Here is a 26,848-nt window from a genome sequence, read left to right on the forward strand (position 1 = left end):
TTCACACAACTTGGCTGAGCCTGGCAGTGACCATCATACAACTCAACTAAGCAATTTGCTACTGTATGACCTTTGTAACTTGGGCAAACTTTTCCCAGGGCTAGGCTGCTGGGGGAAGGAAGGAAGAAGAGCTGAGAGCCAGTGTGATGTAGTGGTTAGAGTGTCAGACTAGGGTCTGATAGACCCAAGTTCAAATCCCCACTTTGCAATGGAAGCCGCTAAGTGACCTTATGCTAGCAGCCACTCATTCTCAGACTAATCTAATTCACAGGGTTGTTATGAATGTAAAATGGAGGAGAGGAGAATGATATATGCTGCTGAGTCTTGGGGAGAAAGAGGGGTATAAATGAAGAAAATAAGAAATAAAAATGAAGACTGGGGAGCAGATAAAAATTGATTGGTGAGTGGGAAGGAGAGAAGGAAGCAGGGAAAGGGGGATAGGCTGTGAACTGACAGGAGGGAAGAGGAAATAGTGTTGAAGAGGGGATATTGGAGGAAATTAAGTGACCCCTGCAAGTCTTTGTGGATTCCCCACTTGTGTCATTTTGTTCCCCATTTCTAATGCTAGTGCACTAGTGTCTCCAGCCTAGGCTTCTCAGTTGCCTGCTAGGGGCAAAATCAAAAAGAGTCCAGTAGCACTTTTAAGACTAACCAATTTTATTGTAGCATAAGCTTTCGAGAATCACAGTTCTCTTCGTCAGATGCATGGAGGGCAAAAAGAAACTGGTCAGATATAGAGGAGGAGAGGGGAGGGCGAAGTAGATGCAAACAGCTCCTTCTGATATGGAGATGCAAACAGCTCCTTCTGATATGGTGGTCAGTTTGCTTCTGTTGAGGAAATCAGTTACCTCTGATAATGAGATAACCATTCATAGTCCCTATTCAGTCCCAGCTTGACAGAGTCAAATTTGCATATGAATTCCAGTTCAGCAGCCTCCCGTTGGATTTTGTTTTTGAAAGGTTTCTGTTGAACTACAGTGACCTTTAAGTCTTTGATGGAATGTCCTGGTAGATTGAAGTGTTCTCCCACTGGTTTCTGGACGTTGCCATTTCTAATGTCAGATTTGTGTCCATTTATTCTTTTGCGTAGAGGTTGGCTGGTTTGTCCAATGTACAGAGCAGAAGGACATTGTTGGCACATGAGGGCATATATCAGATTGGAGGATGAGCAGCTGTAAGAGCCAGAGACACTGTAGTTGATGCCATTGGGTCCTGTAATTGTATTCCCTGGGTAGATATAAGGGCAGAGCTGGCATCTGGGTCTGTTGCAGGGCCTGGTACCTGTGCTGGTGACTCTGCTAGCCGATTCATGATTGTAAGTGAGAAGTTGTTTAAGGTTGGGGGGCTGTCTGTAGGCAAGGAAAGGTCTTCCACCCAGGGCTTCTGAGAGAGAGGTATCATTTTCCACGATGGGTTGTAGCTCACTGATGATACGTTGGATGGGTTTGAGCTGGGAACTATAGGTGACAACCAGTGGTGTTCTGTTGTTAGTTCCTTTAGGTTTGTCCTGGAGCAGGCTGTTTCTGGGTACTAGTCTGGCCCTGTTGATTTGTTTCCTCACTTCATTTGGTGGGTACTGTAGCCCCCAAAACGCTTGTTGTAAATCTCTTAAGTGGGAGTCACGATCAAGAGCATTGGAGCAGATACGGTTGTAACGTAAGGCTTGGCTGTAGACAATAGACCGAGTGGTACGTTTAGGGTGGTAGCTGGAGGCATGTAGATATGAGTATCGGTCTGTTGGTTTCCGGTATGTGGTATTTATTAGTCCATTATGTAGTCGTACAGTGGTGTCCAGGAAGTGTACCTGTTGTGTAGAGTGGTCCAGGCTTAGGTTGATAGTAGGGTGAAAGTTGTTGAAGTCCTGATGAAATCTCTCAAGGGCTTCCTTCCCATGGGTCCAAATGATGAAGATGTCATCCAGGAATCTTAAGTATAGTAGTGGTTCCAGTGGATGGGAGCTGATGAAGCGTTGCTCCAAGTCCGCCATGAATATGTTAGCATATTGTGGTGCCATGTGTGTGCCCATGGCTGTGCCATTAACCTGTAGATATAAGCTGTCACCAAATTCGAAGTAATTGTGAGTGAGTACGAAGTGACAAAATTCAGTGGCGAGGTGTGCTGTGGTTTTGTCCGGGATAATATTCCTTATGGCTTGCAGTCCGTCTGCATGTGGGATATTGGTGTATAAAGCCTCCACATCCATGGTTGCTAGGATGGTGTCATCTGGTAGGTTGTCAATGGACTGTATTTTCCTGAGGAAGTCAGTGGTGTCCCATAAATAGCTGGGTGTGCTGGTGGCATAGGGCCTGAGGATAGAGTCTATGTATCCTGAGACTCCTACTGTGATAGTGCTATTCCTGAAACAATGGGGTGTCCCGGGTTACCAGGTTTATGGATTTTGGGTAGTAGGTAGAATCTGAGTTTGCCCCATTGCCCGCTGATTGCTGGCGATCAGTGGGAGGTGGCAAATCCCCAGTGGTTGCCTGCCAGTGGCAAGCATATACTTCCTAAAGTGATGTTGTCCCGCTAGCCATGGGTATGCTCCCCTGCTTTGCTGGGGCCAATTTTGGCCCCCAACAGGCTGCATTTGCCTGTGCAAAGGGCAAAAGCATGCCCCTGGCAACCCTACCCCAGCCCATATATCTTTGCACAGAATGGTAGGCTGTATGTACATGGCTTCTTGAAAAAAAAATCTGTTTAGACATGCACCAGTGTTGAAAAAATGTAAAGCGCTTTCTTATGTAACAAAGGCATTTGCAGTTTGTCTTTTGATTTTGCCAGATTCAAACAGTCACCAAAAAAGTACTTGTTCCTCAAGAAACTGAAGAACCAGCCAATGTTACAGACTCCGTCTTTGCCATGTTGAACGAGTCAGAAGTAACCCCAGAACCCCAAATGATTATTAAGAAGAGCCTTGAGTTTAAGGATGGAATGAATGTTTTAGGTAAGGCAAAGTTTTTGAACAGTATACATTAAAACTAATCAGTTGCTTTCTCCTTATTAAGTGTGGAACAACCTGGTTTTTAAAAACCTTTTTTAAAAGCTTAAATTTTGGTTTGAGTGCCTTAAAATAAACTGGAAAGGTTGTTCTCTCTGAACGTCATTACATGAAAAATATGATCATTCCCTCTTATTCTGTTGGGGAGGGAAGAATACCCCTCACAAGATCTTCTTCTTAAAAAAAAATCAAAAGAACACCACACATTTTCATGAAATGTGATTCAAGTATTTTGGAAAAGTTTAAAACATATTTTGGAAGTAAAGGAAACTGCAGACAGCTGAAGAAAGTACAAGACTCCTGAATAGGGATTTTACATAAGAGTCAGTATGGCAACTGATGTTTTTAAATGTTCATGAGGAAATGGTACACGATGTTTCTAGGGGCCATTTCAATGCGAACCACTCACATGAACCTGCTGAAGTGCCCACTACACCACCCCTCCCTCAGTCCAACTCCACCTCACACCTCTCGCAGCCATCACCTCTTACTGCTGCCAAGAAGCCTTCTGGCAGATGTCGTGCAAGATACACCAACGCTAAAAAGAGTAAGCAACTTAGAGATGCGGCAAGGAAATATGCACGTCCTGCTCCTGTGATGCACTGAGCAGCAGTGGCCAAGTATCAGCAAGATCACCCCAAGGTGCACAGAGTGGCAGAGGCTCTCTACGAGCAAAGCAATCCTGGAAGATGAGTAGAGAGGCATTCACTTTCATGGAAGGTCAAAGTTCACTCAGACATGGAGGCGTGGCGTCGGTCTCGGAGTGGATGGACACGTGTTGAAGGAGCTCCAACTCCCCCCCAGCCTGGAAACACGCAAAATAAAGCTGTTACTACAAAAAAAAGAAAGGAATGAAGAAGCAAGGGTTGGGGAAGAAAAAAAAATCACTGACCAGATCATACCAAAGCCAGCAAACACTTTTACCAGAAGCGGTTCCTGTCGCACAGCAAAGCCGCGGTCACGAAGCAGACAAAATGGCCGACGGAACTTTGGAAGCTGGCGCAGCGGTAAATACTTTATCTACTCCCCTTGATAAACAATTGGCATGATTGCAGCAGGCTCTTGTTAAGCATATGTCTGAACTAAAACAGCCTTTATCTAACCAGCTGGCTGACATAAAGTTAGAACTACTTAAAACAAATGCGAAAGTCGACAAGGCATTAGATATGGCCTTAATGTCCCAGCGTGATATTCGCGATCTGCAGGAGTCTTCTGACTCCTTTCAAGCAAGAATTATCAATCTAGAAGCGGCTGTAAGGAGGAGAAATTTAAAGCTACGCGGAATAGAAGAATTCCAACTTGACAACGGTAATTTAATTTCAACTCTAACTTGCTGGTTAAGAAAGCAATTAAACCTGCAAGAAACTGAGAAGCCACTGATTGTAAATGCTTTCCGTATAGGCTCTGAAAAGGTGGCTAAAGCAAAGAATTCGTCAAGAGACATTCTTATAGAACTTGAGGACTTAAATATTAAAAAGCAACTCATGGAACGGGCTAGGACACAAGGTCCTCTACTCTTCAATGACAAGACTATAAATATCTTTTCTGACTTGCCTAATGAAGTGCTTTCCAAGAGAAAGGAGCTGAGAGCTGCAACTTTGGTGTTAAGAAGAGCTAATGTACGCTATAAATGGGTGAACTTCACCAATCTTTCCATCATTCATAATGGGAAGCAGATTGTAGTCTCAGATCTGGAGGAAGCTGAACATCTCCTGCAAAGACTAAACCTGGAGTTCCCAATGGAGGTCAACAAACCAAGCTTCAAAAGGAAACTTCTGATGTCGCCTTCTCAGCAAAAAGGGAGTAAAATCCCAGTTAAAAACATTTAAGTTATAGCCACTGTGGAATTGCATTGCCAGAATCTTGCAACAAAAAAAAATAAAAAAGGAGAAAAGAAAAAAAGGGAATAATAATAATGATGATAATAGTAACATAATCATCATATCCAGGGGGCGGGGGTAGGCTGGGTTCCTTTGATACTGCTCCCAAATTTTGATAGTGGTTCCTTAGGAGTAGGTAATTACCTTACGCTAGAGTATTTTATACACTAGCCCAAGAGAACACTATTTGACCAGTTTTGTTGAAAATTAATTTTAATTTACTGATAGTATATTAATCACTAAGTAATATTTTATTACAATACAATTTCATAAATATATACAGTTTATAAATAAATAATTGAATATATATACACATTTAGATATATCTATACATAGAGTATATTTGGAAGTTAACTTTGTAGTTCATAAGAAGTTGAAGTTTATAGGTAGGAAAGTTAGAGATACTGAAATAGTGTCATTTTATTTTATTTTTGTCTATTTATTTATTTACTTTTTGAGGTTCAATTTATCTTGATTAAATATTTTGCAATCTTAGGGTTACTAATTAAGTGTACATAAATAAAAGAGAAAAAGGGGGAGGGAAATAATAATAATTAAGAAAAAAGGGGGGAAGAGGGAGGAGGAAGGGGAAAGAGTAAAGTGGGGGGAAGTGATAGGAAATTAATTAGTGATATATATACATATATTCATATAAAGGGGGGAAAAAGAAAAAAGGGAATATATATATATATATATATATATATATATATATATATATATATTAAAAAAGGAAAGGGGGGGAGGAAAGAGTAGAACTTATAAGGCTGTTTCATTGTTGAGTATATATTGACTAAAATTTTTGATTCTAAGGACTTAGAATTTGCAAATATTGTGATTAGTAGTATTGTAATAGCAGATATATCAGTGCATATTATTTTTTGTTAGGTTTGTAACAACTATACAATACGACTATTGTTAACAATCTAGTTAAAAAGAAAAAAAAATTATCTTAGGGTTAAGCCTTTATTATCTAGATATTGTTCTGCTGTAAGATGTCTTCAAGCATCAAAGTTATTTCCTACAACGTTCGCGGTTTGGGAAATCCGATTAAAAGGAAAAGAATTGTTAATGCCCTGACTAAGATGGGCTCAGATATCATACTTCTGCAAGAAACTCATTTTCATCCAACCCATTCACAAAACCTAACTACTAAGCTCTATCAGCAGCAATTTCATTCTTTTGGCACTTCAAAAGCGAGAGGGGTATCAATTTTAATATCAAACAAGGTACCTTTCCAGCTAAAAGACATTATCAAAGATTCTCAAGGAAGATTTATTTTTGTAAAAGGATTAATTGAAAAGCAAACATTTACTTTTGGTTCACTTTATGCACCAAATCAAACCCAACTTTCTTTTATAGAGAACACTTTGGATAAATTTGCTCAGTTTCAAAAAGGCATCCAGATACTAGGTGGGGACCTAAATTATATTATTGATCGCAAATTAAACAGAACCAAAACCAAAAAAGAGAAATCAAAAAGTGGAAAATCGATTTTGAAATTAGCGCAGATACTGGATAACAATAACCTCATAGACATATGGAGATACCAACACAACACAGAAAAGAACTTTACTTATTTTTCCCCTAAGCATAATATCTATACTAGAATAGATTACCTTTTCACATCAAAATCTCTTTCTAATAATCTACTCAAATCTGAGATAGGCAATATTGATTTATCTGATCATGCTTGGGTCCAATGTGAAATATTAATAGATTTCAACCTATCCAAACCTAAAACCTGGTTGTTAAATAAATCTTTACTTTCAAATCCAACAGCAATTAAGGAAATAACTAAGTTTATAGAAGAAGGCCTACTGGATAATGACACAGAAGATGTTACACCAAGTATCCTATGGGATGCGATAAAATCTGTAATCAGAGGTTGCATAATCTCACTTTCGGCTCATATAAACAAACAAAGAAATGCAATGAAACAGGACCTACAAGACAATATTAAGCTTTTGGAAGAAATCCATAAAAAAACTTGCAGTAAAAAAATCTACAAGAAACTTTTGTCTCAACGTAAATTATTAGAAACACTGGAAATAAATAAAATTCAAAGAAACCTCCAATTTGTTAAGCAAAATTACTGGTATAATTCACCCAAATCTTTACGTCTTTTATCGTATAAGATAAAGGGGAAAAAATCTTTGAATCATATCACAAAATGATATAAAACATTTTACAACACAGGAAATCCTAAAAACCTTTGAAAATATTACACACAACTTTACTCTTCCAAATATCTGAACCAAAAATATATTCAAAAATTTCTAGAATCATGCAAAAATTTAAAAAAATTAGATAATGATCATAAAAATCTACTAGACAACCCAATTACCCAACAGGGAGTATTAGAAACAATAAAACCATTACAGAATAACAAAACACCAGGCCCTGACGGATACCCTGCTGAGTACTACAAAACATTTGCTACACAATTAAGCAAACCCCTAGCTGATGCATGCAACACGATTTTAGATCAGGGAATAATGCCTCCAACTTGGTCAAACGCAAATATAACAATAATTTTGAAACAGAATAAGGATAGCACGAAACCAAACTCATATAGACCCATATCTCTGTTGAACCAAGATTATAAGATTTTTACTACGATTATTTCCAAAAGAATCAACTCCTTTATAGCGCAATACATTCATCCTGACCAGTCAGGTTTTAGTCCAAACAGAGACTTGATGAATAATATATACAAAACCTTAAACCTGATTTCATACCGCCAAGCAAACAATTTGGAATCTGGCCTTCTGTCCCTTGACATAGAAAAGGCCTTTGACTCAATTGAAATTCAATACCTCAAATTAACGTTGAAATACACGAATTTTGGCCCCAAGTTCTTAAGATTAATAGATGCCATATACTCTCATCCATCAGCTCAAATAAAAATCAATGGTAATATTTCTAAAAAGATCTCTATTCAAAGAGGCCCGAGGCAAGGGTGCCCACTTTCCCCAATTTTATTTGCCATTTCTATTGAGCCCCTAGCAGAAAAAATTAGAGAGACAAAAGAAATCCGAGGTATATCAACAACTTTAAACAATTTCAAATTAAGTCTGTTCACAGATGACTTACTTATTTACTTAGTGGACCCAATACAATCATTCACACCCCTTCAAAAAATATTAGAAGAATTTAGCTAGATCTCAGGTCTGACGGTTAATTATACCAAATCTCAGCTTTTACCAGTTTTTATGCAACCTAACACATCTAATTGGATTAAAAAGAACAGCAATTATCAATGGTCTCCTGACCAGATAACCTATTTGGGCATCAACATTCCTACTGATTTGAAAAATTTATTAAAATTCAATCATAACATTGCTCTTGATAAAATCAAAACTAATATAAATAAATGGAATAAGTTGAACCTCAGCTGGTTTGAAAGATATAACATAATTAAAACTTTTGTATTACCAAAATTGTTATTCTTTCTCCGTGCAATTCCTTTATTGGTCCCTCAAAAATTATGAAAAATTGGCAGAACCTACTAAACAAATTCTTATGGAACGGAAAGAAACCCAGAATAGCCTTTAAGACTCTCAGACTAAAACACTCAGATGGAGGATTCAACTACCCAGATTTGAATATGTATCAAATTGTGATTAGACTATTAAACATCACACAAATTTTAAAATCTACAAGTATTTCAGACTGGACTAAAACTATACACCCAAATAAAGAATTATCGATAATTCAGAGCTTAATTTGGAATGGCAAAGAAAATCAATTGACAGGAAAGATTGATAACCCTTTTTTTAAGGATATGCTGACAAATTGGAACCAACATAGGAAGAAGATCTTACCCACCATATCAAGATATTCATCTTTTTTACTACAGGCTTTGCAAAAATATGGCAACAAAACGACTTAACCCGGCTTATCGATATCTCCTCATCCAAAGGCATATTAGACAAATTAGAAATAGAGGGAAAACTTCAACACAAATTACAATGGTTTACATACCTCCAGTTAGCCCATATGATGAACCACATTAAAGTAGCACAAATCTTTAACACCCCCCTGACAGACTTTGAGATTATTTTAAATCAAAAAACCTTGACTCAAAAGGGGCTAATATCTAAATTTTATAATTTGCTTTTAAGCACACTTGAATCCAAACCTCTAAAATACCAACAAAATTGGGAGCTCGACTGTAACTCAGATATTTCTGTAACACAATGGAAAGCGATTTGGACTTCCAATCTACTACAATCTAATATCACCTCTGCTAAAGTCCAGTCTTATAAAATTCTGCATCGTTGCTACCTAACCCCCCCAAAACTCTCTTTAATCTATCCAAAGCGTTCTCCACTCTGTTGGAAAGGATGTGGCGAAGTAGGCACGTTCGCACGTTGCTGGTGGGCTTGCCCATACGTTGAGAAATATTGGAAAGAAATTTTAGCAAATATACAAGATATCACTGGATATTCTATTCCATTTGATCCAAAACTAATTTTTTTTAACCAATGAGAATCTGTAGATGTTCCTGAAATAAGGAAAGAGTTAATTTGCAACTTTTTGATGGCCGCCAAGTCTTTATTAGCGTCCAACTGGAATTCATCTAAAATCCCCTCTATTGAGAATTGGTTAATTAAGCTATGGGATTTCTTTATCCAAGAAAGAATTGCGGACCTTATTAGTCAATCACAACTCCGTTCAAAAGAATCTAACTTTGTAACTAAATGGTTTCCGTTTTTTGAATTTCTAATTATCAATGACATACATCCTCCTAAACACTTATCTTTCTTTTGGTTGCCCTAAGTTAATATTGTGGCACTGTTCTAATACCTGAGAATTGCATGTATTAAGTTTGTTTGTTGATTTGTTTTACATTGTTTGGAAGTTGAAATGTTAACTGTTAACTGTTATTCAATTATATAAGCTAAATAAAAATTTAAAATTAAAAAAAAAAGCTCACTCAGACATGGCATATGATCAGGGCTGGCACCACCATTGAGGCAGTAAGGCGGCCTCCGCGGGTGCTGGGGCGCTGGAGGAGGTGCCGGGGGTGGAGGCACGCGCCATGGAGCTGGCATGGTTGGCCTGCAGCTGCTGCAGTGGGCCAGCCCCCCACTGCTGCCAGCTGCGGGCCAGGCACAGCAGACGGCCGGGGCGGTGTGCAGAGTGTGGGCAGCCTCCGTGTGTCGCCCCAGCCACCCACCAGCCAATGGGCCCGGCTTTGCTGCTTGATGACATCATCACGTGGTGATGTCATCATGCAGTCCGAGGGGCGGGGGGTTGCAGCAGGCGCCAGAAACCCTGGTACCGGCAGTGCATATGATCCTTTGCTACCTTCAAGCTACCTCTTAACCTCATCCATGCAGAAACACCCCTGTTCAGCATCTCAAAACAAAGCAACATGGCTCAAGTGCTGTGGAACTGTAAGCTCATTGTTTGGGATGAGAGCACCATGGCAAACAAGGGTTGTTTTGAGGCACTGAGCATAACCTGCAAAGATGTCAAGGGAAACGAGAGAGTGATGGGGGAGTCACCGTGCTGCTGGCTGTAGACTTCTGGCAGACTCTGCCAGTAGTCCCAAGGGGAACTCGAGCTGACAAGGTTACTGTGTGTGTCAAGGTGTCGTATCTGTGGCCCCTCATCAGGAAACTCTCACTAAGAAAGAACATGAGGGTCGACTTGAGAGGCGAGGTGTCTGCTGGGGAATTCTCTGAACTCCTACTAAAGATAGGGGATGGAGAGGATCCTGAGTCCAAGGGAAAGGTGACCATCCCTGCAGGCCTGGGCACAGTAGTGACGACCCTAGCAGACCTAAAAGCCATGATATACCCTGATATCGTCACTATCACAGAGAAGTCCATGGACTGGCTGTGCAAGCGTGCCATTCTGACCCCCAAGAATGACAAGGCTGCCATCATGAATGAAACACAACTTAACTCACTTAAAATGGAGTACAGATCTGTGGACTCAGTGGTGAAGATGGATGATGTGGTCCACTACCCTGTGGAGTTCCTCAGTATGCTCAACCCCAGCCCACAAGCTTCTTCTTCAGTATGCTCAACCCCAGCCCACAAAGCTTCTCCAGTGATACTGCTCCAGAACCTTAGCCCACCCAAACTCTGCAAAGGCACCAGACTATGAGTGAAAGCCTCCACAGGAACATCATCGAGGCCATATTGTTCACCGGCAGTGGTCGGGGGAGGGGAGTTGGTGTTCATACCCTGCATACCACTCATACCATCAGAGAACCCCTTCAAATTCAAGAGACTGAAGTTCCCCCTCAAGGTCTGCTTTGCTATGATGATGAACAAGTCCCAGGTGCAGACACTGAAGGTGGCAAGAATTGACTTGAGGGAGGATTGCTTCTCACATGGGCAGTTCTACGTGGCCTGCTCCAGAGTGAGCTCACCCAGCAGCCTGGTGATCCTCGCACCTGAGGGGAAAACCACCAATGTGGTCTACAAAGAGGTCCTTCAGTGGAAAAAAAAAAAGGTACGTATTTTTGACTTTATTTATTGCACTACAATCTTTTCTTTTTAAATGTTACATTTCGAAATTCACTTCATCAGGTTTTGGCATCAACATGCTTTGCTTTATTCAAACACCTTTGTGAAGCTCGGCTACTATCCTCTTATACTACAAAACCAACTTTTAAAAAAAACCACAAACCAAAAAATGTTACATACCCATAAGTATTATAACTGGATTTAAAGTAGTTAAATACGGTAGCGAAGCACGGGCATCAAGCTAGTTGAGAAATAAAAGACATGCAAGAAATCTGATTGCAGGTCTTCCAACATGTCGTCTAGTTTAGCCTCTAATTTGCATAAATCCCTTCTGCAAGCATAAACAGTTCTCTAGACCCTGACTGCTATTAGTTCATACTTAAGAAACAATAATATTTTATGTTTTAATAATTAACAAATATTTTTGTAGTATTGCACTATGCATTTGAAGTTTCATTAATTATACTAGAGCTTCTGGAAAAATATTTCAATAAGCTACATAATTTGGCTTTATTACTTAAGTGATCAGTTGCTGAACTGATGATATCACTCTGTGTAAATTAATACTGATGTAAGCTAACCAGTAGTGTACACATATGGCTTTTCTGGGTATATAGGTTTCAGATATTGAATAAAATAACTAGAGCTGTCCCCTATCTGAAATTGTATTGAAACCATTAACAGATATCTCTGTTACCTTTTCAAATCATGCCTGTTTAGGATGGCAGAAAACATATTTGCTGCACTCCAAGGTCTGCAAAAATGTTAGGAGGATCAACGTTGTCCCTTTCCTCGGGTTTCAGTGGGGGACAAACCAGAAAGTTATGAAGATAGAGAGGTCAGGGCATCTGTTTACTCACTACTCTAGTCTTTACTGCCCTGAACTATCCTTTGATGCATAGATTGCTAATCTCAGGAATTCCTCCTTATGACACCTTTCTCTTTCTCTCCATCTTGCACCATTCTTCCTTGCAGGTAATGCTACTCTGCTACCCTCCTACCAGTCAAATTATTTTAATAGGTTCCAGGCCCAACACAAATGAATAACCATTTATTAGTTTCTACAATATAGTTTAATAACAATATTTTATGTCTCTTATGTGAAAAATAAAACATTGATTTAGCATTTAATAAAATTATTATTTTTATACTGAAAGGGTGATGACCCTGGAGTTCCAGCAATGTAGTAAGAATAATAAAAATTGCATTTCAATTAAAAAATACAATCATGTTGCTTTTAAGATCAGTTAATAACATTATAGGAATGAGTTCATGAGGTTAATAGAATGCTTCATAAAGCTTCAGTACTTTCAATTCTAGCCTTTTTAAAATAGGTCTCATTGGATTCTTCATTGCTTTTGGCATTGCAATGGGCAAGATGGGAGAACAAGCCAAGATGATGGTGGATTTCTTCAATATCTTGAATGAGATTGTAATGAAATTGGTAACCATGATCATGTGGTAAGTCTAAGTCCTCACCTATCAAAACATCAAATCCTGTTTCACCGTGGTTATCATTTTGTATTTTATGCATAATTTCTTCTTTGTTTTTATTTATGCCCCACTTTCCCCCAATATGGGGACCCAAAGTAGCTTCCAACATCGTTATCCATTTTATCCTCACATCAACAACCCTGTAACGTAGGTTAGTTTACGAGTGAGTAAACAACCCAAGTCCCTATGAACTTCCATGGCAGAGTAGGAATTTGAACCTAGTTCTCCCAAATCCTGGTCTGACATTCTAACCACTACATCATGCTGGCTCCCTAGCAATTCCTCTGCAATTATATATTTTACAGTTGGTTTTAAAACAATAATATTTACATTATACATTTAGCTGTGTGGGTTGTAGTAGAAGCACAAGATTCGGGTCCAGTAGCACCTACTAAATTTCCAGGTTATGAGCTTTTGAGAGTCAGAGCTCCCTTCGTCAGATATGAGGAGTGAAAAAAGGAAGGAGTCCTTATAATCCAGGCAAACCCATACCAGACTGTACCTGGGGAATCACAGAGTTGGGAACAGGGGGAGGCTGGTGGTGATGGTGTGATGACACTTCTGGGGGAAAAACAGTAGCGATAGCATGCCTGTCTAGGAATCGCTGGAAAACTTTATGGTAAAACCATACAGTTTGCCACCCCAGACGGAATGAAGAGACAGACGCAGTTGTTGGGTACTAAAGGCCATTTATTTGACAACAGCATAACCTGAAACATAATAACAGCAAGGGCCTAACTAAGAGGTACAGGTCAGGCCCTGGGGTCACCCATGGACCTCCGCCCTGACCTGTCTGGGCGAGCCCCTCAGCCCCGGGTGCGAGCCATCCAAGTTATGGCTGGCCCCCGGCCAGCCAGGCGTATGAAACCTCCACCAAGCCTAATAACCCCCCAGCCATTAAACATGAGGGGCCATACTTGTACAGGAGCCCCCATGTGGCAGTCTACCCTCTCTGCTGGCAGCCGTCAAACAATACCAGTGATCCTGACAGACCCCACTTCCTCCTCAAATGGGGACATGCCAAGGGTGCTCACTGGCCCGCTGATTTTTCCAAACCCTATCCTGCCAACGCCAGGCCAAGCCTCTGCTTATGCCCTCGTGCCCCACAGGTTGTCTACCACCAGCCGAAGCCCTTGCTGCAGGTCATTAAGAAAAATGCTGTTGCCCTTCAATGAAAGGTGAACCCCATCCCCTCGGTAGAGGACAGCAAATTCCAGTCGAATTTGCGGATGGGGCAAATAAATCCCTAAACCACTCTCCATTGCTCAGAAGAGGGCTCTGTTAGCTTTCTGCCAAGCCCTCTCAATCGCCCTCAGATCCCAAACATCCCACCAAACCCAACGTGGTAGCATAGCAGACCACACGATCATTACCTCTGGCCAGTGCTGGCAGACCACTTGTAAATCCACCTCTGCTTGGACAGAGAGGGCTCTGCCTTCTATTAAACCAAGGTCATTTCCACCAAGGTGTATAACTAAAACATGGGGAGGAGGACTTGTCCTCCCCTCAAACAAAAGTGGCAACAGGACTGGCCACCTAAGGCTGCGACGACCCAGCCATTCCACCATGGTCCAATCACTCAAACCTAGCTGGGACTCCACCGATGTCCTTTTGGCCTGGTGGGCCGCCCAGAACACCATGCTGTGCCCAACGATGAGGATCCTCAGCCTCTCGCAGCACGGCACAGCTCGTGAAAGAAAAACATGATACATGTTTACATTGCAGTTAGGGGCGAATAGACCGCCATCTGCCCACCTTCTGAATTGCAGACACAGGGTAACCCATAGCTGTGGCCGTAGAGGCCACCCCAATTATAAACAAATTGGCCAATGCATGTCCAGTCACCGCCCAAAACTGATATTTTATGAGGGGTTTCCCGTCATTGTGATGAAACAACACCCCGGCCTTCTCCCCCCTGGCTGACAGAAACTCCCGTAAAGCAGCCACGGCGCAAATCTCCTTAGTACCACAACTCCCAAGCACAATGGCCGATCCCTTCCGTGACTGATCAGTCTTCGAGCAATGCACAGTTAATTTCACTGTTTCCCCAAAAAACTTAATATCTTGTACCAACAGGGCCCTCCCGGACACATCCTTAAGGGACGCTACCACCAACTCACTTACACGAAGGGCACCGAACAAGGCAGTCAAAGCAGCTGCATGGAACAGCTTCTCTTCAAAATCAGAACTGTAAATGCGGCCCCAAACCACACTCAAACCCAGCAGGACTGCTGGGGAAATGGGCTGCCTGTCATCCCCACAATGCCCCACCTCTTGGGACCAACCCTCCAGCATCTTACAAATTCTAAAATCACCTGTGGCCTCACTAAGGCCACGGACTTTACTGGCAAAGGCCAGAGCAGACAACCGTGCCTTAATAGACTTTACTGCTAAGCCCTTACTTCTTTGACAGACACAAAACTGCATCAGGTGTTCCACAGGAACCAGCCATACCTGTTGCAGCCCAGCCTCACTCTTAAACCCTGCAAATTGGCACACCGATGTAAGAGTCGTAAGTCCTCTACGTGCTAGGTGCCATAGCTAGTTGAATTGCCTTGCATGCCTCCATCTTCCAAGTTCGCACAGCTCCTGGGGCATCCGGGCCCAGGGGTGGCGCAAGGGTTTTTGTTGCTCGCGACTGGCTGGCTGGGTGCCCCCCTGTGCACTTGCACATGCGCTCCAGCCTGCGTGATGACGTCACGCGTGATGTCATCATGGGAGCATGTGCACCGCCGCCGGCCCAATCGCTGCGGCGGGCGGCTCTGACGGTGCGCGGGTGGCCTCCAAGCTCTCCCGCTCGGTTGCCTGCGCCGCCGCAGATGCCTGCTGGCGGCGGCTGTGCCCGGCCGAGGGTGTGTGCTGGTGGCGGCGTGGGGTGGGAGGGATAGGAGGCTGCAGCTCTGTGGCATATGCTCCCACCCCCCGCGCCTCCTCCGGCACCCTGTGCCTGAGGCCACCGCCTACCTGGCCTCAATGGGCACGCTGGCCCTGTCCGGGCTGGCAGTAAGTCAGCCTCGGGGGCAAGCTGCTGAAAACGCTCCATCTGCAAGCGAGACAGGGCATCTGCCACACCATTGTCCAAGCTAGGGACATGCCTTGCCCTGAACAGAATGTTCAATTGCAAACAGCGGAGCGTAAACGGCCTAACTAACTTCATGACTGCAGGGGACTTAGATGTAAGCGAATTCAAAATGTGAACCACGGCCTGGTTATCACACCAGAAATGAACTGTGTGATTGGCCAGGTCCTTACCCCAAAGGTAAACTGCCACCAAAATCGGGAACAACTCCAAAAATGTTACGTCCCGATTAAGGCCCCTCTCCAACCAGTCAGCAGGCCATTGTTCAGCACATCAATAACCCCAAAAGTATGCACCAAAACCCAAAGATCCAGAAGCGTCAGTGGTAACTTGAAGGTCTGCTTCCAAAAGCAAGTCTACCCTCCAAAACGTGACCCTGTTAAAGGAGTCAAGGAACTGCTCCCAAACTTCCAGGTCCTCCCACATACCTCTATTAATTCTCATCTTATGATGAGGCAAGCGGAGGGCTCCAATAGCATCACATAGGCGATGCAAAAACGCCCTCCCGGGCACCATTACCCAGCATGCAAAATTCAAATGGCCCACAAGCCTCTGGAGCTCCAAAAGAGAAACTTTAGCCTGACCCTTCATCGAAGCTAAGCGCGCCCTAATATCCCTGAGCTTCTCCAGAGGCAAACGAGATGTCTGCTGCACTGTGTCCAGCTCTATGCCAAGAAATGTTAACCTAGTGGATGGGCCCTCCATCTTTTCATGAGCCAACGGGACACCCAGGTCCCTGGTTAAGCTAACAAACCCAGCCAGGAGCCTGGCACATTGTCCAGATCCTGCTACACCCCAAAAAAGGTAATAATCTAAATAGTGGGCCACATCCTGACTGCCCAGCCGGTGACACACAGCCCACTCAAGGAAGGAACTGAACCACACAAATGCAGCTCATGAGATGGAACAGCCCATAGGAAGGGCCCTGTCCATATAATAGTACCCTTCAAAGGCAAACCCTAACAACTCAAAATCGTCTGGATGAACTGGAAGAAGGCGAAAGGCAGACTTAATGTCGCATTTTGCTATCTCAGCAGAAACCCCACACCGTCGAACCACCTTAACCACCTGGTCCAATGAAGTGTAACAAACTGAACACAAATGCTCAGGGATGGCGTCATTCACCGAGCCACCCTGTGGATAAGACAAATGATGAATAATCCAAAACTCACCAGGTGCCTTTTTAGGAACCACACCCAACGGTGAAACATGCAGACATGAAACCAGAGGGGACTGAAATGGGCCCAACACCTTTCCCTCAGAACACTCCTTGGCAATTTTGTCCCGAACTACCCCTTCCATCCCAGCCACTGAACGCAAGATGGCTGCCATGAAAGGGGTCCGTGGACCTTGAAAAGGAATATGAAAACCAAACACGAACCCTTCTAACAAGTAACGAGTTGGGTCCACTCTGCGGTGCTTAAGCCGTTCTTTCCCCTTGTCATCCAGGTCATTCTTATCCTTCTTCTCCAGTTCCCTGAAGAGAAGAGTAAAGACGTCCACGTATTCACTCCTAAGGATTTTGTCCCTAGTTGCCTGGGTAAGATGATCACCCAAATGGAGTGCCACATCCCCAAATGGTAAAGCATTAAAGGGGACAGACCCATATAAAGCTGGCCCAAACATTGAAGGCATCCATGGTGAACTCTGCAATGGCTGCCATGGGATGCATGAACTGCCATGTCCTGGCCCTGCATATTGACCCTGCGCCACCTGCTGAGACCACAGAGGCCAAGCGCCAAGCTGTCCTCCACGCAGTGATGTGTTGGGCTGACTACTTGCCAAATATGAAGAGCCAACAGGGGTTGAGGCAGAAGCCTGACCCCAAGGTCCCCATGGCCACTGGTATGTGTGCTGCGGAGTGATGCTATGCTTACCTTCTCCCTCAATTGAGTCCACCGCAACTGCCAAGGGTAAAGCTTCAGCCAACCTGCCTTGCTCCTCCAATCCTCCGCCAGTATCCTTGCTCTCCATTACCAGTGCTGCTCTGCTGCTGGTAGCACTCGTATTGGCTGAACCTTCCAGGGCAGAAAGTGTTAAAATCTCACGCCTAAACATGGTGGCAGATGTGGCCTTGGCTGCCTTCTGCCTCTTTTCCCTACTGGCCCATTGCCCTGGAGACCCTTGGGCTTGTTCAAGGGCTAAAATGCGGTCCAAAATTTCTTGCATGCCTGTTGTATCCTCCTCATCCGAGGAGGAAGGCGCTGGCACAGGCTGTTGTTGAGCAGGCCTTTGGGCCAGCTGCTTGCCTTTGGACTTTCCAACCCCCCTTTTTGGTGGCATACTGGATGATAATCAGCCACTAACACCTGCACAAAATGGCTGCCGCCCACTAACAGTATTGCTCCTAAAATGGCCACCACCCAACCTAAAGGGGAGGGGTTAATCCAAAATGGCTGCTTTACCAGGAAAAGGAGCAGTTAGCACAGATTGGCCACCCCCGACTCCAACACTATACCCAAATGGGCACTACCAGGCAGGAGTGCAGAATAATTAGCTGTCAGGTTCAATCACTGACAATAATCCCTTCTGCGCCCACAGGGGCCAAATACCAGGGAGGGGTAGGGGCAACCAAGGGCCTAAATAGGCAGGCAGCGCCAAGGGGCTGCCAACACCAGAGTTGCCCTGCTGGGATATGATGTCCTCAAAAATCCAAGCCCCACTAGTATGCTAGGGCAGGAAAGGCTCTACACCGCCCTCAGGCTGCCCCAGAGTAAAACCCTAAGGTGCCCTGTGCTGCAAACCCTGGCTGCCCGACCCAGCCACTGGCCGCTCAGCCTCCCTGCATGCCTCGCTCTGAGCTGCGCTGCACAATGCATGCAAGCCCCGAGCAGGCCACTGAAGCCTGGCGCTCTGTACGAAGCGCTGCCAGCCGCCGCAAGCCATGCCGCTCCCATGCAGCTCAGGTAGCCTCCTCAGCTCTCACTGCGCAACAGCTGATCACAACTGTTCTTCCCGCTTGCCTCAGCTGCTCGGAGGGAACACAATGCTTCTCTCCTGAGTGAAAGGCAACTGCTGGGGAATCCAGGGCGGAGCTGCCTTAAGAAGCCTTGGCTCCGCCTCTCCCCAACATGCCCGGGAGAGCAAGCATTGCCCCACCTCTGTCAGAGCGGCAAACCACAGCCCCCAGCTTAACGCAGCAAGCTGTGTGCTGGGGGTGCCAAATTCCAGCAATTTCTAGAGAGGAATGATATCACTTCCAGGTTTCCCCCAGAAGTGATGTCATGCCTTTGGCCCAATGGCCATTTAGTTATTTAATTAATTATTGGCGGGGGCCTGGGAATCCTGTCCTAGTCTGGTATTCCATTCATTACACCTCAGCAGCTTACTAGATATCAAAAGAAGTTCCTGTTTAGCTTTTGTATTTTTTATTTATTGTCCAATGTTATACTCGTCATGGTTTTCTATTGTCAGAGAAGACTGGATTTGACTCAGGAACATTACACAGCTGTTGCACTTGTACTGGCACTGGCACCCAAACCCACCTCTTTGCACTGGTGCTGCTACAGCTAGTGACACATCTTTCTGCCCAAGATTCTTAGCTGTACATGCCTAGAAGATATTTTTAAAGATTAATCACATAGATGGGAACCTTTCTTCTATGGAGATAGATCACTTTATTCTGTATCCAAAGGTACATTCTGACCAGTTATTTATGGCTTTTCTCTAAGGAAAGATTCATCCCCTCCAGCAGCTCCTGTGATTTATGAAATTCTTGCAAGTGCCATAAGAACATAAAACAAAGCTGGGCATCTGGTGAGGATGCTTTGTGAACTCTTTTGTAAGGATTATCCTGAGTAAATTTTTCAAGAAGCAGACTGCATGGCACCTGAGGAAACAGAATGCAAAATACGGAAATGCAAGAGACCTAGAGATAACTGATTGATTACTGTTTCTGAGGGTTGATCAGGTGGTTCATCGAAAGGTCAGAGGGAAAGCAGAAGTTCTTTCTAAAAAGTCTTCTTTCAGTTTTTTTTTTTAAAAACGATGTGTCTAAAATGGAAACTTAAATTTAAAAACTCAGCATAAGTGTGAGGTCTCTATTACTGAGATCTTTTCCAGTCTTCTTCTCAGGTGGACTCCAGCTAGCTACATTCAGTAACCTGAGACTGTAGCCATGGAGAGGCATGGAACCACTGGATCTTGCTTTTGTTTTATTTTTAAAAAAATATTTTTAAAACTTGTACTCTGTATTTTTACCTCTTGGTATTCAAGGCTGTTTATAAACAAGAAATATGAAAATCACATTGAAATACAGCTTCAGATCATATCCTGCCAGAAGCTTTGGAAAACAGGTTTCGTATGAATGTTTTATAGTCAGGGTACTAGCAAAGAAAAGGTTAGATTGCTGGTAGCAACTGAATTGATGTGTGGTTCTGGGAACACTCAAAGTAGGCCTATATGGGAGATGTAGACCGGCCTTCCAGTCACCCTCGTAGGAGAATGCCATTTAAAACGGCACACACAGGAAGCAGTATTTTAGAGAACAACAACAAAAAGTTGCTTCAAAAATATTGTCAATATATTTTTTTATTTATCTAAAAACTCTCCATCATGCCTTTCCACTAGAAATCTTTTTAGGTGGATAATAGATAAAACCATAGACAACAAATAAAAATAGGATACCCACCTAACAAATAAAAATAAAACCACTAAAAATCAGCTAGAAATAACAATTAGCAGCAGACAATGCTAAAAATGACTCAGTCAAATTCTTAAGAGAATATTTCTAAATTTGATTTCTTAAGAGCTAGTACATTAGTCAATTGACTATTTCTAGGAAGGAGAATCCTTCAGAGAATGCCCTATCTACTTGTCTAACATCTGAATGCTTGGAGCTGTTGAAGGAGGGTTTCCAAAGATGAACTCAGATGTAGAGATGGGCATGAAATGAACCACAGAACAAAATTCTGTACGGAATGGCTTGTTCATTTGCACCGAAACACGCGTTCCACGGGACCACGTTTTTATGGAACAAACAAATTGTTCCAGCTATTCCGTGGCCGGTTTGGAGTTTCATAGACCCTGCGCTGGTTTCAGCCCATCAGCTGAACCCAGGAGAAAGGGGCTATCAGTTTCACAGACCCCCGCACTGGGTTCAGCTGTGGGGTCTGTGAAACTGACATCCTCTTTTCCTGCTGCCTGGGCTGTCAGTTTTACAGACCCCGCACCGGTTCCAGAGTGAGGTCTGTAAAACTGATGGCCCGGGCAGCAGGCGAAAGAGGCTGTCAGTTTCACAGACCCTGTGTTGGGTTCAGTCGATAGGCTGAAACCGGTGCGGGGTCTGTGAAACTGATAGCCCCGTTCTCCTGCTGCCTGGGCAGCAGAAGAAATGGGCTGTCTGTTTCAAACGCCCCGCACCAGCTTCAGCAGTTGGTGCGGAGCGGTTGAAATGGCACAAACCACGAATGAATTCCCGAACTGGGAAAAGGTCAGAAGTTCGTGGTTCGTGGAATGCTATGAACCACGAATCACGTGGTTCAGGATTTTTTTTTTGGTTTGTGCCCATGTCTACTCAGATGTTGCCATCAGGCAAGGAGCTGACTGGTCTGCATACAATGCCTGACTCTGCTACTGGCATAAGCAATTAACAATTGATTCATCTGAGAGAGCCAGTGGCGACCTTTCTAGTTGCCTGGGTGGTGTTTTCATCAGTTATTAGTTGGGGTGGAAAGCCTGGCCTCAGTGCTCGTTCCAAGAAATCATCAGTTCTCTGCTCAGGCTGCCTCTGGTTCAGTGCTCTCACAGTGGTCATCATCAGGTAGTCAAGGAGTTTAGGACTGTTTTTATCCCTCAAAAGTTTGTAATCTTCATTTGGAACTACCATTCTAAGAGTGCACAGGTGCATAAATAGCTACACACCTAGCACATACCCAGCTTTTGTGATAAATAAGAATAAATTTTAGACCGCTTAGTAGGGGTGCTTTTATAATGTTGATAGTTTTTTCTCCCTTCAGACCTTCAACATGCCACTATACGTATGAATAGATGACTAGTAACTTCTGTAATTGGTAGGCTTAATACATTGTTAAGAATTCTTTAAGAAATCACTTTTTTCTCTTCTGCTCTGCTACACAATCCTTAGAAGCATAGACATGTGTTTGAATACTACTGAATATTAAGTATCAAGATCTTATTAGTTCACACCATCTTCTGCACTACATGATCAGGATTCTTTGCCAATGACCTTGGATTGTTGCTTGTGTCCAGAACCAATTCTTGATCAGTAGAGAAGATCATGGGAAATTCCTTTAACAACCAGGCAGAGAGAGCAGCTGTGGCTATCAAGCCTATTCTGATAAGATTCTCATTGTGAACTCAAAATCTTCACTTTACATGAATATTTGGCAAGATTTTTCATGGCAACATTACCTTGACTATGTAGTCTGCACACCCTTTAAGCAACAACTGTAAACTTAGAAATGATAGGGGAATGTAGGGGCAGGTGAAGGGTAATGACCTTAAGCCAGGTAATCAGAAAGTTCAAGTAAATTTTCAGTGTATTCATGTTTGTTGTAAAAACCAATGAGTATATGAATGGTGTCATGTTTTGTTTTGAGTCAGATTCCTCGATGGTGGTATTCCTGCATTCTTTTTATTTGGTTACCTTTCTTTTTTCTTTCTCTTTTAGGTATTCTCCATTGGGCATTGCTTGTCTCATCTGTGGGAAAATCATTGCAATCAAGGACCTGGAAGTTGTTGCTAGGCAACTAGGCATGTACATGGTGACTGTGATCATAGGCCTTGTCATCCATGGAGGGATTTTCTTGCCTTTGTTGTACTTTGCCGTAACAAGGAAAAATCCCTTCTCATTCTTTGCTGGCATCTTCCAAGCATGGATTACTGCTCTGGGCACTGCTTCAAGGTATTTGATACAGCATGCCATATATTGGTATGCTTAACAAGGATTCAGTACCATAGTAATACTTTGTTAACAATACTTACCCAGGCGGCTGTTCAAACTCTCACTGCATAGATTCCAGCCAGAAAGCATTAAGCTTTTGAATATTTTCAGAAATGTGTTGTTTGGGACTTTTTTTTTAAAAAAAGATCAGAAATTGGATGAAAAAGCGCTAGTATAGGGATTCACAGTAATGGTATTTCCTTGGGAGGAGGTCCCATTGAATAGAACTGCATATGATTCTGAGTAGACCTGCTGTGGATTGCTTTTTCAGCAAATACCTCATCACATAGTATTATTAATTATTGTTACTAGCTAAGTTTGGTGTATTGGTTAAGAGCATGGGACTCTAATCTGGAGAACCGGGTTTGATTCCTCACTCCTCCACTTGAAGCCAGCTGGGTGACCTTGGGTCAGTCACAGCTTCTAGCTCTCTCAGCCCCACCCACCTCACAGGGTGTTTTGTTGTGGGGATAATAATAACATACTTTGTAAACTGCTCTGAGTGGGTGTTAAGTCATCCTGAAGGGCGGTACATGAATCGAATGTTATTATTATTAAATCATTGTATCTAACCAATGTACTGTATTTACTCAAAAGGAAGACTGTTTTTCCCTAGGGTTGCCAGATGTCTGGTTTTGATCCAGACAGCCTGATATTTGTGCTTGCTGTCCAGGAAATAAATTGAGAAATAAAAGACATAAAAGTGCTCTGTATTTTCTAATTAAGAATTCTAAGAAACAGGCAGTTCCAAAGGGACAGAGATTAGGCTGTGAGCTCATGGGTTAATGTAGAAAGGAAGTGAGAAAATAAAGGAGCAAAAAAAAACACCTTAGGGCTTGGCTGTGGAGGGTGGGCTGGTGGAAGGCAAACTGTAACTAGTGCTAGCATTTTTATCATACCCCACATGGGAGGAGAAGAAGCTGAACCTCCCCCTCCTCAAGCAACAGTGTCCACATGTTAAGGCTTTCCCCTGTGCTGCAAGGGTAGAGTAAGGTTGGCAGTTAACTTTTACTCATTTGTGTTGTGTTTTTTCCCTTTTGCTTCTCCCTGGGTTTGCTTTTCCTGCCCTGCCTCAGGCACCCCCTCCAAGCTGTCTGCCTCTTCTGACTGTCATCTTGGGAAAAGCAGATAGAGAAAGAAAGAGAAAAGATATCAGCAGGAGGCAGGTGCAGAAAAGAAGGGAAGGGGGCACAGTTCAAGCAAGTGCTGGGAGTGGGCATGATGAAGAACTTAAATTCCCATTGTACCCTATAACAATCAGACCAACCTCAGTGACATTCCTAGATGACCAGACAGCATGGTGGGGATGGGGGTGGGTTTCACTGCTCCAAAATCACTGCTGCAGCTCCCGTACTCACTTCAAAGAGCATTTTTGCTCCCTAGAATTAGGGATGTACAATCTGGGATTCATGATCTGGCTAAATAGCTGGATTTATGCCAATCAGGTATAACTTGACCATGCCTGATCATATTGGAGAATCCCAGATCGGATCCATGGAGTCAGACTCTGCTGGGTCTAATTATTTGAGTGCAGGCAGCTGCAGCAGAGGCAGAGCAGCAGTGAGCAAGAGGGCAGTGGCATGAAGTAGGGGAAAGCTCTGCACTGTGAACATAAGAACATAAGAACATAAGCAAAGCCATGTTGGATCAGGCCAGTGGCCCATCCAGTCCAACATTCTGTCACACACAGTGGCTAGAAATCCAGTGCCATCTAAAGGACTGTCAGTGAGGCCAGGACACCAGAAGCCCTCCCACTGCCTTCCTTCCAGCACCAAGACAACAGAGCACCACCTCCCCACAAAGAGAATACCATCTATCTCCTGTGGCTAATAGCCACTGATGGACCTCTGCTCCATATATTTGTCCAGTCCCCTCTTGAAGCTGGCAATGCTTGTAGCTGCCACCACCTCCTGTGGCAACGAATTCCATGTATTTATCACCCTTTGTGTAAAGTAGTATTTTCTTCTATCTGTTCTAACCCGACTGCTCAATAATTTCATAGAGTGCCCACGAGTTCTTGTATTGTGAGAAAGGGAGAAAAACACATCTTTCTCGACCTTCTCTAACCCGTGCATTATCTTGTAAACCTCTATCATGTCTCCCCTCAGTCGTCTTTTCTCCAGGCTAAAGAGCCCCAAGCGCCTCAATCTTTCCTCATAGGGAAAGTGTTCCAACCCTTTAATCATTTTAGTTGCCCTTCTCTGTACTTTTTCCAGTGCTATGATATCTTTGTTAAGGTGTGGCGACCAGAACTGTACACAGTACTCCAAATGAGGCCTCACCATCGATTTATACAGAGGCATTATGATACCGGCTGATTTGTTTTCAATCCCTTTCCTAATAACCCCTAGCATAGCGTTAGCTTTTTTTATGGCAGTCGCACACTGTGCTGACGTTTTTAGTGAGTTATCTATCATGACTCCAAGATCTCTCTCTTGGTCAGTCTCCGCCAGTTCAGACCCCATCAACTTGTATTTATATTTTGGATTTTTGGTTCCAATGTGCATTACTTTGCACTTGGCTACATTGAACCTCATTTGCCACATGGATGCCCACTCTTCTAGCCTCGACAGATCCCTTTGGAGTGCCTCACAATCCTCTCTGGCTTTCACCACCCTGAACAATTTCGTGTCATCTGCAAATTTAGCCACTTCACTGCTTAATCCCAATTCCAAATCATTAATAAACAAGTTAAAAAGCATTGGACCCAATACCGACCCCTGTGGCACCCAACTGCTTACCACCCTCCACTGTGAGAAGTGCCCGTTTATGCTCACTCTCTGTTTCCTATTAATTAGCCAGTTTTCGATCCACAAGAGGACTTGGCCCTTTATCCCATAGCTACTGAGCTTACTTAGGAGCCTTTGATGAGGAACTTTGTCAAAAGCTTTCTGGAAGTCAAGATAAACAATATCTATCGGGTCTCCCTTGTCCACTTGTTTGTTCACTCCCTCAAAGAACTCTAACAGATTGGTGAGACAAGATCTTCCCTTACAGAACCCATGCTGAGTTTTCCTCATCAGCTTTTGGTCATCAATGTGCCCACTAATTTTATTTTTGATAATAGTTTCCACCAACTTACCCGGTATTGACGTCAGGCTGACTGGCCTGTAATTTCCCGGATCTCCCCTGGAACCTTTTTTAAAGATGGGGACAACATTAGCTACCTTCCAGTCCTCAGGAACAGATGCAGAGTTTAATGACAGATTACATATTTTTGTGAGGAGATCTACAAGTTCACACTTGAGTTCTTTCAGAACTCTTGGATGTATGCCATCTGGGCCCGGTGATTTATCAGTTTTTAAATTATCTAGCAGTCGCATAACCTCCTCTCTCGTCACCTCAATGTGACTCAGGTCTTTCAAAACCCCTCCCAAAGTCAGTGCTTCCGGAGTGGGCATGCACTTCTTATCTTCCACAGTGAAGACAGAAGCAAAGAACGCATTCAGCTTCTCGGCCATTTCCCTATCACCCTTTAGTAATCCTTTTACGCCTTGGTCATCCAAGGGCCCCACGGCCTCCCTAGCTGGTTTCCTACTTCTAATATATTTAAAGAATTGTTTATTGTTTTTCTTTATGTTCTTTGCAATATGCTCCTCATATTCCCTTTTTGCCTGTCTGATCACAGACTTGCACTTTTTTTGCCACAGCTTATGCTCCTTTTTATCAACCTCACTCCGACTAGTTTTCCACTGCCTAAAAGAATCCTTTTTACCTTTTACAGCTTCTATTACATTGCTTGTTAACCATGCTGGCCTTTTCCTAAACCTATTTGTGCCTTTCCTAACCAGCGGTATATATTTAATTTGAGCTTCCAGGATTGTAGTTTTAAATAGTCTCCAAGATTCCCCAAGTGTTTTGACCTTTTTTACTTTCCCTTTCAGTTTCTTCTTCACGTACCCCCTCATCTCAGAAAAGTTACCCCTTTTGAAGTTAAACATGGCTGTGTTGGTCTTATTTGGCAATTTCCTATTTATACATATGTTGTACTCAATAACATTATGGTCA

The 26,848-nt window shown here is 43.2% G+C and overlaps 1 protein-coding gene across 1 annotated transcript in view; it reads left to right on the plus strand.

The window, feature by feature from the left end:
• SLC1A2 (solute carrier family 1 member 2) overlaps positions 1-26,848 on the plus strand; it is a 165,783-nt gene that overhangs the window by 120,102 nt on the left and 18,833 nt on the right. Inside the window, exons 5-7 of the mRNA XM_054971291.1 lie at positions 2,782-2,944; positions 12,698-12,824; positions 22,568-22,801. Coding sequence (XP_054827266.1) covers positions 2,782-2,944; positions 12,698-12,824; positions 22,568-22,801 — 524 coding nt within the window. The remainder of the gene's footprint in view (positions 1-2,781; positions 2,945-12,697; positions 12,825-22,567; positions 22,802-26,848) is intronic.

This window comes from Eublepharis macularius, chromosome 2 (genome assembly GCF_028583425.1).
Source record: "Eublepharis macularius isolate TG4126 chromosome 2, MPM_Emac_v1.0, whole genome shotgun sequence".
Lineage (NCBI taxonomy): Eukaryota > Metazoa > Chordata > Lepidosauria > Squamata > Eublepharidae > Eublepharis > Eublepharis macularius.